Here is an 11,790-nt window from a genome sequence, read left to right on the forward strand (position 1 = left end):
GATGCTATTGAACAAATGAAAAATAATAAGGCTCCCGGTCCGGATGGGTTCCCGGCTGAGTTCTATAAAAAGTGCTAGCATATTATTAAGGGGGATTTACTACCGATGTTTCATGATTTATTCTCTGGACAGCTTCATTTATTTCACTTGAATTTTGAAACTATCACATTGCTCCCAAAGAAAACGGATGCTGTGAGGAATGAGCAGTTCAGACCGATCTGCCTCCTCAATGTTAGTTTCAAAATCTTCACCAAAGTCGGGACTAATAGGCTCACACAGATTGCATAGTCTGTGGTGCAGCAATCCCAAACTGCTTTCATGCCGGACAGGAACATCCTTGAAGGGGTGGTTGTTCTTCATGAAACGCTCCATGAAATCCATTCCAAAAAATTAGATGGAGTAATTTTTAAGGTGGATTTCGAAAAAGCGTATGATAAGGTTAAGTGGCCATTCCTCCAACAGGCACTGCGTATGAAAGGTTTGATGAAGCCTGGCGCCGACAGGTCGAGTCCTTTACGCAAAAAGGGAGTGTGGGAATTAAAGTGAATGACGACATAGGTCATTACTTCCAGACACATAAAGGCCTAAGGCAAGGAGATCCGATGTCCCCTATCCTGTTTAACATTGTGGTGGATATGTTAGCAATTTTGATAGGAAGGGCTAAGGAGAATGGTCAAGTGGGTGGGTTGGTACCTCATCTTGTTGAGGGAGGTGTTTCCATCCTTCAGTACGCCGATGATATAATCATCTTTATGGAGCATGATTTGGCCAAGGCGAGAAATATGAAGCTAGTGTTATGCCTATTTGAACAATTGACCGGGTTAAAGATTAACTTTCATAAGAGCGAGTTGTTCTGCTTTGGTAGAGCCAAAGACGACCAGGAGTCTTACAGGCAATTGTTTGGGTGCGAGTTGGGGAGTTTACCCTTCTCTTACCTTGGTATTCCGATTCACCATCGTAGGCTTACAAACAGAGAATGGAAGTGCATCGAGGATCGATTTGAGAAAAAACTGAGCTGTTGGAAGGGTAAGCTCATGTCATACGGAGGCCGCTTGATTTTGATTAATTCGGTGCTCACGAGTATGCCTATGTTTCTCTTATCTTTCTTTGAGGTCCCAGTTGGTGTTAGGAAACGACTGGACTTCTATCGGTCGCGTTTCTTTTGGCAGGATGATGAACTTAAAAGAAAATACCGGCTTGCTAAATGGGACATCATCTGTAGACCGAAAGACCAAGGGGGTCTTGGTATTGAAAATCTTGAAGTTAAAAACAGATGCCTTCTTAGTAAGTGGTTGTGGAAGCTGTCTTCCGGGACTGAGGCCATGTGGGCGCAGATCCTCCGCAACAAGTACCTCCAGACTAAAACATTGTCCCAGGTCGCAGTCAGGCCGACTGATTCGCCTTTCTGGAAAGGACTAATGAAAGTCAAACAATCTATGTTCAATAGGACGAGATTTGTTATTGGAAACGGTACAAGTACACGTTTCTGGGAGGATACTTGGCTTGGTGAATCACCTTTAGCCATTCAATATCCGTCTTTATATCGGATTGCTCAACGACACGAGGTGTTCGTGGCAACGGTATTCCAATCTGTCCCCCTTAATATTCAGTTTCGACGGTCGCTAGCGGGCAATCGTTGGGAAGAATGGCTCCATCTAGTTAGGAGACTGATGGAGGTTCAACTTTCTCACCAACCCGATATATTGCGCTAGAAGTTGACTAGCTCTGAAGTATTTACAGTTAAATCAATGTATATTGATGTTATTAATTCGAATGCTATTCCAACTTCCAAGTATGTTTGGGCTGTCAAAGTTCCTTTAAAAATTAAAGTGTTTATGTGGTTTGTCCATAAACAAGTTATTTTAACAAAGGACAACTTGATTAAACGCAATTGGACAGGACCTACTAGGTGTAGTTTCTGTGATCGGGATGAGACGATTAAGCATTTATTCTTTGATTGCCCGTTGGCCAAAGTTCTTTGGCGGACGGTCCATATTGCTTTTAATATTACTCCACCGACTTCGGTCAATGCTTTATTTGGGACATGGCTTAATGGGGTTGAGCCTGCATTAGCAAGACATATTCGGGTTGGAGTTTGCGCTTTATTATGGACTATCTGGAATTGCAGAAATGATTTGGTTTTTAACAGAACATCACTGATTCATTTTTTGCAGGTTATTTTCCGAGCTACGGCACTGATCCGTTCGTGGTCGCTACTCACTCTGATGGAGGCCAGGGAGCATTTGGTTACTGGATCTATCCGTTGGGAGATGGTAGCTCGGGATATTTTCAACCGGTTTGGATGGCGGTCATGTAATAGGATAGGCAATTAGTTTCCTATCTATTTTTAGCCAGCCTCTGTGTGAGCTGCATTTTTCCTTTGCTTTTGTCTAGCTGGAGACTGTGGAACCTTGTTGGCACTTTTTTGTTATTTGGTTAATAAGATGGCCGTATGCATCGTTCTGATGCAGAGGCCGGGGAGATCCCCTTTTCGAAAAAAAAACTCATGATGAAGTTTTCTCCATAGAACTTCATGCTGTGGGACATGGCAATGCCCTAGGAGACCTAGCACCAGGGAGCAAGGGGCTGAGGAGATTAGGAGACTATCAACCTTTGAGAAGAATATCAAGGGAATTTAGAGACCAAGCATCACCCAACAGATTTGTACCTTTGGACCTCCCGAGCAATCCAGGTAAATGGTTCTGAATAAAATTGATGGCCTGCATATGTCTTGTCTGATGCATGTGTGGAAGAGTATTCAGATTCTTGATTGGCTCTTCTCAGATTATTGGCTGGGTGTATTAACATACATGGCCGCACACTGATTTAATATTTCAGTGTAAACGAAAAACAAGGGTTCCTGATTAGAAACCGAGAGAAGAGAAAAATGCTTGATTAGTACATACAGCTGCAAGAAAATGTGTTTGATTGCTGACTGCACAATCTGAACCATACATCTCTGAAATTATATTAGATTCTTGCTCTTGGAAATTTAGAGCTGCTGTAGCATTGTTTTGTATATAAATGGCATGCTAACCAGCTTATTTAATTTAGATCTGTAGGTAGAAGCTAAAACTGAACCATAATATCAGTTTAGAGATGCACTTGACCATTTTTCACAGAAGCGTGTGCGCTGTAGCAGCACATGCGCATTTCTGGTCATTTGACTATAACAAATCATTAGAAATACAAACCACGGTGGAGGTGGGGCCCTCCCGCGTGCCGACGGTGCTGCTGCCCTAGTCCCGGCTCCTCTCCTTCTTTGTGCGGACCATGCTTCACGGTGCCGTGATGAGACGGCGTGGGAAGCTTCGTGACCGGGTTGGCGCAGGGTGAGGGTCTGTTGGTGGCGAGCTCTGAAGTGCCTGAGGTGGTGGTTGGGATCGGGAGAAATTTCTGTTGGCTTGGCCGACATTGACGCGGTGGCGCTTGTGGGTACCGCCTGACCTTCATGAAGGGCGTCGGGGCTACCCTTCCTCTCTCCTCACAGCGTACCGGGGGAAACCCTTGGCAGCAGTGTCGTCATCGTCGCGTCCCTTCTTGGAGGTGCTGATTGGTACCGGCGCTTCGGAAGCTCGGAGCTTGGTGGGCGATCTCCGGTGGGTGCAGCGGCCACGAGGCTTCTTCGTTTTTTTGTCGATCCGCCGTTGTTGGCATTAGTTTCTCTTGTATTTTCTCTTTCTTTTTTTTTGGCGTGACTGTGCTGTTTCCGCCCCAGCACCTATCGTTGGTTGTTTGGTTGGTTGCTTTGTATACAAAGCGGGGGAAACCCTTTTTCGGAAATACAAACCACTTGTACATTCATAAAAAATAACTTTATAAACATCGTCGGATAGTTTTACTAGCACATACCCTGTGACGAATAACTTCAACTTGAGAGCACTACGTGCTGGTATATATGCAAGTGTTGATTTTGAACAAATGCTGAATTACATCTCTGACTTACGGGCGGCAGTGTGCGCCTGTCCTGGAACTTAAAACTCAGAACTGTATGCTGCTGCTCTGTCTGTGGATCTCTTACTGTACGCTTGTCGAAATAAGAAGATAGTTGGAGTCAAGACATTCTAGGACCTGGAAATAGACATGTACAGAAACTTTTATCACATAAATAGTTGCACTTAAGTTCACGATTCAGTTCAGAGTCCCTCAACCTCTGTGCTTGTGCATTTTACTGTAGTGATACCAGTGGCTTTTAGGCTAAGCAGTTTATATGCTTCTCTGAGATATGAGTGGCTTTCAGGCCAAATCTCTGTTGTCCTGAAATGATTGCCTACATTCTACTACAGTGGTTACAACTGTCGTCCGCTTGGCTTGGTTGTGACTGAACTTTGCTGTTTGTTCTGTCTGAATGTCTGAATGGTTACAACAGCACGTGTGAGGGATTGGTTTTCATGGTGTTTTTGTTTCCCTGCTAACGTGGGCTTAACCGAACAAGTCCTAAAGAGATGCTGAATTTGATTTTTCGTGCAGTAGATATGCCAAACAGTAGGCACCAATTTCCCAATAAAACCCCTCTTATATATAAAAATAAAATAAAATAGAAAACCTCAAGGGGCAAGTTGGTTGGCAACGGACCAAATATATACAGGAAGAAAACTATGCACTCCATCAATTCCTTGATCAATGTTCAAAGTGAATTACACACACGTCAGTCAAATGTGCCTTGCTTAAGTCGGCCATGAATTTCCCCTCTTTGTCAACTCACTACTTTCTCTCCTCCACTCATCTGAGCCTTGAGAAAAGAGACACGTGTAGATGATTGCTCTCAGCTCACTCACTCATCTGCTGCATGCACACATTCTCATCATCTCTGGCAGTGGTATGCCAACCAAATCAAATCAATGGCACCAGCAGATCCAGATACACGACGAATGATCCAAGCCTAGCTAGCCATCGTGAGGCGCGGTGGAGTTGACGAGGCTGGCGATCCTGACCCTGGGCTTGGAGTAGTCGCCGGTGAGCAGCTTTGACGCGACGATGGCGTTGGCGAACTCGGTGAGGTGGATGCCGTCCCAGCTGATGAACTTTGCGTCCATGTCGCACAGCTGCATCTCCCCCGACATGCACATCTTGAAGTGGTTGTAGTTGTGGGGCGGGCCGCCGTTGCCGCAGCACGCCATGAGGGGCCTCTCGACGCCGTACTTGCTGTGGTTGGCCACGAGGTCGTACTTGATGGGGTACAGGTCGGTGAAGACGATGGCGGCGTCGGCCATGCGCTGCCGGAGCTGGTTGCAGGTCTCGGCGAGCTTCTCGTTGAAGGCCTTGGCGACGTTGTTGTACTTGTTGAGGCAGCCGTTGGCGTCGAGGTCGCTGTCGTCGTCCCTGGGGATGGACAGCTTCTGCGGCAGGCAGCCCAGCGCCCCCGTCCCGTGGATCCAGAACTTCCTCGCCCCGTGCGCGTACAGAGTCTGCAGCACGGATGACGACGCTCGTTGGTTCTATTATTTGTACATATCCATGGAGGAAATCTATAGGTACCCTAATTTATCTTCTTCTTCCTCTTCGCGGGAGACCATATATAATTTATCATCTACTCCCTCCGTAAAGAAATATAAGAGCATTTAGATCACTATTTTAGTGCTCTAAACACTCTTATATTTCTTTACAGAAGGAATACTTATTTACTCAAATACAGAGGGGGCCATATTTACCTCCATGCCGAACTTGATATGACCAAGTATGGCCGGGATCTTGGCGAGCACTTGATCGTAGGGGAGGTGAAGATAGGCAGAAAGATCATTGTGTCCGATGTCTATGGCGTAGATGGCGTTCCGGAACCCCTCCCGGTCGATCGGCGTCTTCTCACCTGCATCACATCTCACAACAAACAGCCATCAAATTACAGCAATGGGTTTTCCTTATCGTCGGAGAGATTATTGTCCTTCCACTTTTTCTGCTTGGACAGTAGACTGAACTATTGTTTAGGACTTGGATTTTGTCATGACACAAGACACAACTATTCACAGGACCAATTTCACGTGCAGTGCGGTTGTCATGTCTGCATCAATCATTATTTCTCTAGAGACTACTAGCTGTTGATTAGGTAGTAGGAACATGGGATTTAATTTTAAACATGTTCCTCAGCAAAAAAATAAAAGAATCATGATGTAGATGTACACTGCATATGCTGGCACAGTTTGGGAGTTGGGACCATCAGTGTAGCTTCAGCTTAAGTCAAGGCTCAGCACAATAATAAGCTTACATAATAAGTAGGCTAACATGTTCTTCTTCCAAAAGCGACAAATAAGCCGAATCTAACATACAAAACATATGTTAGGCATCTGGGGGTAGTCTGGGACCATTGGCGTAGCTTGTGCTAGATGCAGATGCACACAACATGTTGGGATAATTTGGGACCATGAGTGTAGCTTGTGCTTAAGCCAAGGCTCAGCACAATATAAGCTTACGTAATAAGCTAGCTAAAATGTTCTTCTTCCAAAAGCGACCCATGAGCCGAAGCTAAGATCACAGCATATGTTGCGCAATAGGCATCTTTGGATAGTTCGGGACCATCGGCGTGGCTTCTGCTTAAGTCAAGCCTCAACACAACAACCTTACACAACAAGCTAGCTAGCTAAAATATTCTTTCTTCCAAAAGCGACGTATAAGCCGAAGCTAACATACACGAGATAAGATAAAAGTGTTTTGTTTCCTCCATAAAATTTTCACCATACGACAAAATCGTGGTTTCTGTTGTTGCACTAGTTTTATCAGTTCATACATTTGTGCAAACAAGTTGTTGATAAGGATGGGCAAACCTTTTACATTTGTGCAAACAAGTTGTTGATAAGGATGGGCAAACCTTTGTTGAGCAGCTCGAAGGACCTGGTTCTGAAGTAGAGGAACTGATGGAGCTGCACGTCGAGCGAGAAGGGGGAACCCCCCGGCGTCGCTGTCGAGCCGCCGATGGCGAAGTTGGCGCCGTTGCTGAAGTCGGAGCCGAGCGCCTTGAGGTACGGGCTCAGATGCGGCGTGCCCAGGCTCTCACCTGCGTCGTGGCACGGCATCAACAAATGTCTCAGAGAAGTTACCCGGCAAATGAAAAAAAGAAACCATATTGCCCATCATCAGTGGAGTAGTGGAGTGCAGATACTTCGACGCAATGGGATGGCTTCCCTTTGGGCAGCGCAAGCGTACATGTGGAGTGCCCGCATAAATCGCCTTTATGATCCCATTACAGCGATGTCCCATTTCCTTGTCGGCATACGCATTCGTGTGTCCTCTTCACCTTTCTCACAATGCCCGTCCCTTTCCCTTGATTTAGTTTAGTAATTGCTTTTGAAGATGGTTTAAGATCTCTCTATCTCTCTTTGCTTTTCGTAGGGTGCTGCCCTAAAGCTCCGGAAAAGATTTGTTCCTTCAAAGCTTCAGAAAAGAAGCTTTCAAGATTTGTGTTGTGTGGAGGATAAACTTTCAAGATTTGTTTGTTTGGGTCAGTGCATTGCACACCGACGCTAGTAGGTAGATAAAATCATGGACTGATTTGGTTAATTGCTTTTCTTGCCATGATGCTCTGGTGTTTAGAACTGTGCCCCCACCGGTGCCTGATATTTTGATTTACTGTCAGCTCTCCCGGTCGTTGGATCTCGATCCAACCTCCCATGTGCATATTACTCTCCCCTTCCTCACAAAGAAAAAAAAACACCACTGCCTTATCCTAAACCATGCTCTGTTCCCAGCTGAAGTCCCATGTCGCAGCAGAGAGAAGAAGCAGGGAGGGAAGCACTAGCAGAGCAGACCTGACTGAAATTCGGCAAAATTCAGAGCAGTTTCAGTTTGGAATTCGTGAATTTCATTTTGATTTTCCTTTTCCGGCCAATAAGTTGGGAAACACCACAGTACGGGACATGAAAATGGGAGCAGAGAGCGAGAAGTGAAGCGGGGAAGGGATGGGGATGAGGCTCACAGATGAAGTCGATGACGAGGCGGCCGTCGGAGAGGCGCCCGGTGGGGCGGCGGAAGTAGGTGCGGCCCTCCGGGAGCGCAATGTTGAGGCCGCTGGCCGCCGCCATGCCGCCCGTGTCGGAGTTGGAGTCCCCGAAGTTGAAGATCACCACCGGGGACCTCTTCGCGTCCGCGTCCGCCTCCGCCTCCCCGGCGCGGGTGGCCACGGCCAGGCCGCTCCCCCAGGACCCGTAACCGGCCGCCACGACCGCCGCCGCCGGCATGTACTTGAGGCAGCCGACGAGCAGCACCGCGCCCACCCCGGCCAGCAGCACGTAGTACTGCAGCCGCAGGCTGATCTTGCCGGCGCCGCCGCCCCCTCCGCCGTTCATCTCCCCGCCTTCTTGCTCCGTCTCTCACACGCCGGCGACCCGAGCAGCTAGCTGCCAGACAGCTCCTTGCTCTGGCCTGGGGGAGAAGTGTGTGCGTGGCTGCGTACCCGTCCGGGCGGGCGGGCGTGCGTGTATATATGCAGCAGGCGGTTGACGGGTCCGTCTAGCGCGAGCCCACCGTCGCTTCCTTGTCCTTGGGAGAGGGGGTGGAGGACGTGATGCATGTCATGTCGCGCACCGCGTCGGCGAAGAGGGATCGGGAAAAGCAAAGGTGACGGCGACGGATGCGCGCGCGCGTGTTGCAATGAACAGCTCGGCGCGGGGCGCGCGAGAGTCAAGAAAAAGAGAGGGGCGGTTGGTGAGATGCGGGGGGCAGCGGGCGAGTGTCGCGCCTCCACCGGATGCAACGGCGACGGCGCATCGGCGCGCGGGGAGGGGCGGGCGTCGGTCGCTCGCTCGCTCGCTTCGGGTGCCCCGATCGAAGCAACAGTGAGTGGCAGCGAAGGACCATGTAGGTACGTACGCTTTGGTTGCGGGTTGCGCTGGCGTAGACGACGGCCGGCGGGGACGTAGACTGTAGCGTAGCTTCTTTCGGCCATTCATGGGGGGCGCACGGGCAACAGCGGGCGGTGGGCGGGCGAGCGTCCTCTTCCTCTACCTGCCGCCGCGGGGAGGCTATCGGCCGTGGGCTCTGTGTTTTTGTCCTCGGGCTTACTATTTGTTCTCACCATTTTAAGACAGGATTTCTCATTTGACTGCTCCAAAAAGTTTATTCACCGCATGGTCCAAAACACGTAGACAGGTTTTGCTATCTCTTTTTTTTCGGGAAAGGAACTTCTCATTCATCCGTCATTATGTTTACATTCAGAAATGGCAATGCTAGCTATTTCCATAGGGAAGTTTCGAAGCCAACAAACGGTGCGTTGTTGCGAGTGCCCCATACAAGAAAGGGTGTGACTCGCAACATTCGCATGTCTGCTGATTTTAGCTAGACTAATGTTCTTTTCATGGGCCAGAATCCTTCTGATCTCATTGACCTGCTTTGCATACCTCGAGCGCTCAATATCTTTAGACTGCACCATCTTCAACAACTCAGCACAGCCCGTCTCCGCAACCAACGACAAATTGGACCAGTGGAGTGCAAGTCGAAGCCCTTCGTCCATGGCCGCCATCTCCGCTTCTAGAGGATCACCACAATTAAAGAGCACCCCGTGTCGCAGCGAAGATGACCGCTCCTTCATGATCCCGCGGGATCATCCCAACCCCGGCTGTACCATCCTCTTTTAAGAAAGCACCATCTATATTCAACTTAGCATAATTTATATCAAGGGTCTTCCATTGCGGTGTTACTATTGCTTCATGTGTGTTCTTTGACGTGCTTCCCGGGTAATCGATCACCTGCTTACCCTTCGTAATGTTCGCTTCGGGATGCTGTCGTATTGCAAGTAGGGAAGTGATATAACTCGAGAGAAAACGGCGCGAGGCCTCAATCAGGATCGGGGGTTTATAATGTGTGACCTCATTTCTTGCATACCAAACCTTCCACTGGTAAGCAAAGACATGATCTTTGGCCGGCGCGTCGTTTTTCCATATCAGGTTCCAAACTGACTGTCGTCCGTCCGGCTGGCCGCTCGAGGCGCCGGTATCCCGTTTAACCATATGTTCGTGCAGACCAAGATACTAGGCACCGCGTACTGAAAAGCAACCACGCTTGTCTGGGTGCCAAGCAAGGACATCAGAGTCTAACCTGCTCGAGGCCTTGATCTGAAGGATACAATCAATATCCAACTTTGACAACGAGGAACATCTACAGCCGGACTCCTCATTTCCATTCTAAACGCCCGAACTGACCGGCGTGACTCAAACCCGTCTCAAATTCAATATAAGGGTATCCAGACACGCCAGGGCAGCCCGCTAGATGCCCACACGTTGGATGCCCGGCCACAGCCGCTGCTGTTCTACGTGCTCGCCCACAAGGTGCTTGTAGAAATGCCTCAAAAGTGAGGAGATAAATTCAAGGTACATGGTTATTTGGAAGCAAATATGAGAGGTCAAAACAGACGGATGCGTTCACGAACATTTGAAGTACCAAATTAACTATGCGCGGCTGTAGATGCTGCGTTAATGTTATAATAAAGGTCATGCAACCCTGGAATCCACGTCGTGTGTATGTGCGTTGCGATCGGCAGCTAAAGTAGCGAATTAGAAAATGCGGGCAGGCTCCTGCTGTGCCAAAACGCGTTATACACAGCTGCCAAAGTGTATACTGTCAGAAGGACAGGCTTGGACAGCATCTGGTACAGTGTTTTCATGCAATAATTCAATATTACGTCGATGCATAAATGCTGGTCTACTGATGACACACGCATGTTCTAGGGTGGCTACTGCCAGGGGCGTATCCCTCCGGAATTCTGAACGTTGGTAAGACAAAACATACTTTTAAAGCTCAATTAAATCAATTTCGTTAGTAAAGCTATATCAAAATGGTTAGTTGTTGATGTGATTTTTATTAATATTTCTTGCCTATCATTCGATCCAAACGATGTAAACTATCTATATTTTTAGTGGCACGGTTGGCAGTTGTCTATTTAATGATTACCAAAAAAGTAAAGAAAAAACCTGATTTTTTTTAAAATAATCTTGGCTTTCTTTCATACTCGTATAAATAGTTTGAAGAAGGAAAAACAACCATTGACTTCAGTGAAACAAAATTCAAGGACAAGAAAGTATGAATAGTAACTTGTATATATTCAAATACTCAAAAGTTGTTCATTTAAAGTTTATATACATGTGACATGGAAATTTTTTAGTAACTTAAAAAAGTCAAAAAAATGTGATTTTTTTAAAAATAAACTTGACCTTCTTTCGCTCGTATAAAAAGTTTCACGAAGGAAAAGCTCCCGTCGACATTAGAGAAAAATATCAATATTTCTAGTACAGAACGTGTGAATGGGAACTTGTATATTGTGTTAAATTTGTTTTGTTCCACCAAGAATATCATGAAAAGTTATTCCAGCAAAAATATTTTGTGATCCCAATTATTTCATGTCAGGTAATAATGTCTAGAAAAATACTCGCAAAAGAGTGTCTAAAAAACAGCAGTGGTAAAAAGACTTGGGTGCTTAGAGAATTGAGTGGGCGTGCATGTTATAGTTAAGCCACTAATCGAGACATGTAAATACATGCATCCATGAATTAAAGAAAAGGTGTCAGCGTTGGCGGTGTAAGTGCCTGAGGCAGTTGTCACTTGTCACCTGTCATGAGCATTTAATGAGATTGTGGGGTCACGCCTGCAGAACAGCGCTAAGAGTATCTTAGGGCATTTTTAATAGGTTGTATGTTAGTTTTGTTGATAAAATGTCCATCTTATCAACCAACAAGCTATCATACAACTACTTCAATAAATTATATGTAAGCTATTCAATAGATGGTGAGAAAATAGATGTGATTGCTCTCTATTTCACCTTGGAACTTGTGCAAAGGTTGTTGGTTAATCTACATACAACTTTGCTCT

At 46.8% G+C, this 11,790-nt stretch overlaps 1 protein-coding gene across 1 annotated transcript; it reads right to left on the bottom strand.

The window, feature by feature from the left end:
- Positions 1 to 4,583: 4,583 nt before the first annotated feature.
- LOC123131804 (GDSL esterase/lipase At1g09390) lies at positions 4,584 to 8,488 on the bottom strand. The gene is made up of 4 exons (XM_044551484.1): positions 7,907 to 8,488; positions 6,803 to 6,988; positions 5,652 to 5,806; positions 4,584 to 5,408 (listed from the first exon to the last, which is right to left on the bottom strand). The coding sequence occupies exons 1-4, from the start codon at positions 8,274 to 8,276 to the stop codon at positions 4,887 to 4,889; spliced, it is 1,233 nt and encodes a 410-aa protein (XP_044407419.1). The 5' UTR covers positions 8,277 to 8,488; the 3' UTR covers positions 4,584 to 4,886.
- Positions 8,489 to 11,790: the final 3,302 nt, after the last annotated feature.

The sequence above is a fragment of the Triticum aestivum genome, chromosome 6A, assembly GCF_018294505.1.
Source record: "Triticum aestivum cultivar Chinese Spring chromosome 6A, IWGSC CS RefSeq v2.1, whole genome shotgun sequence".
In the NCBI taxonomy this organism is placed as follows: Eukaryota; Viridiplantae; Streptophyta; class Magnoliopsida; order Poales; family Poaceae; genus Triticum; species Triticum aestivum.

Excerpts from the sequence above, each read along its gene's own strand:
- LOC123131804 (XM_044551484.1), bottom strand. The coding sequence starts at position 8,276 with ATGAACGGCGGAGGGGGCGGCGGCGCCGGCAAGATCAGCCTGCGGCTG. Across the intron at positions 6,989-7,906 it reads CCTCGTCATCGACTTCATCT|GTGAGAGCCTGGGCACGCCG; the intron begins GTGAGCCTCATC and ends GCCACGACGCAG. Across the intron at positions 5,807-6,802 it reads CTTCGAGCTGCTCAACAAAG|GTGAGAAGACGCCGATCGAC; the intron begins GTTTGCCCATCC and ends GATGTGATGCAG.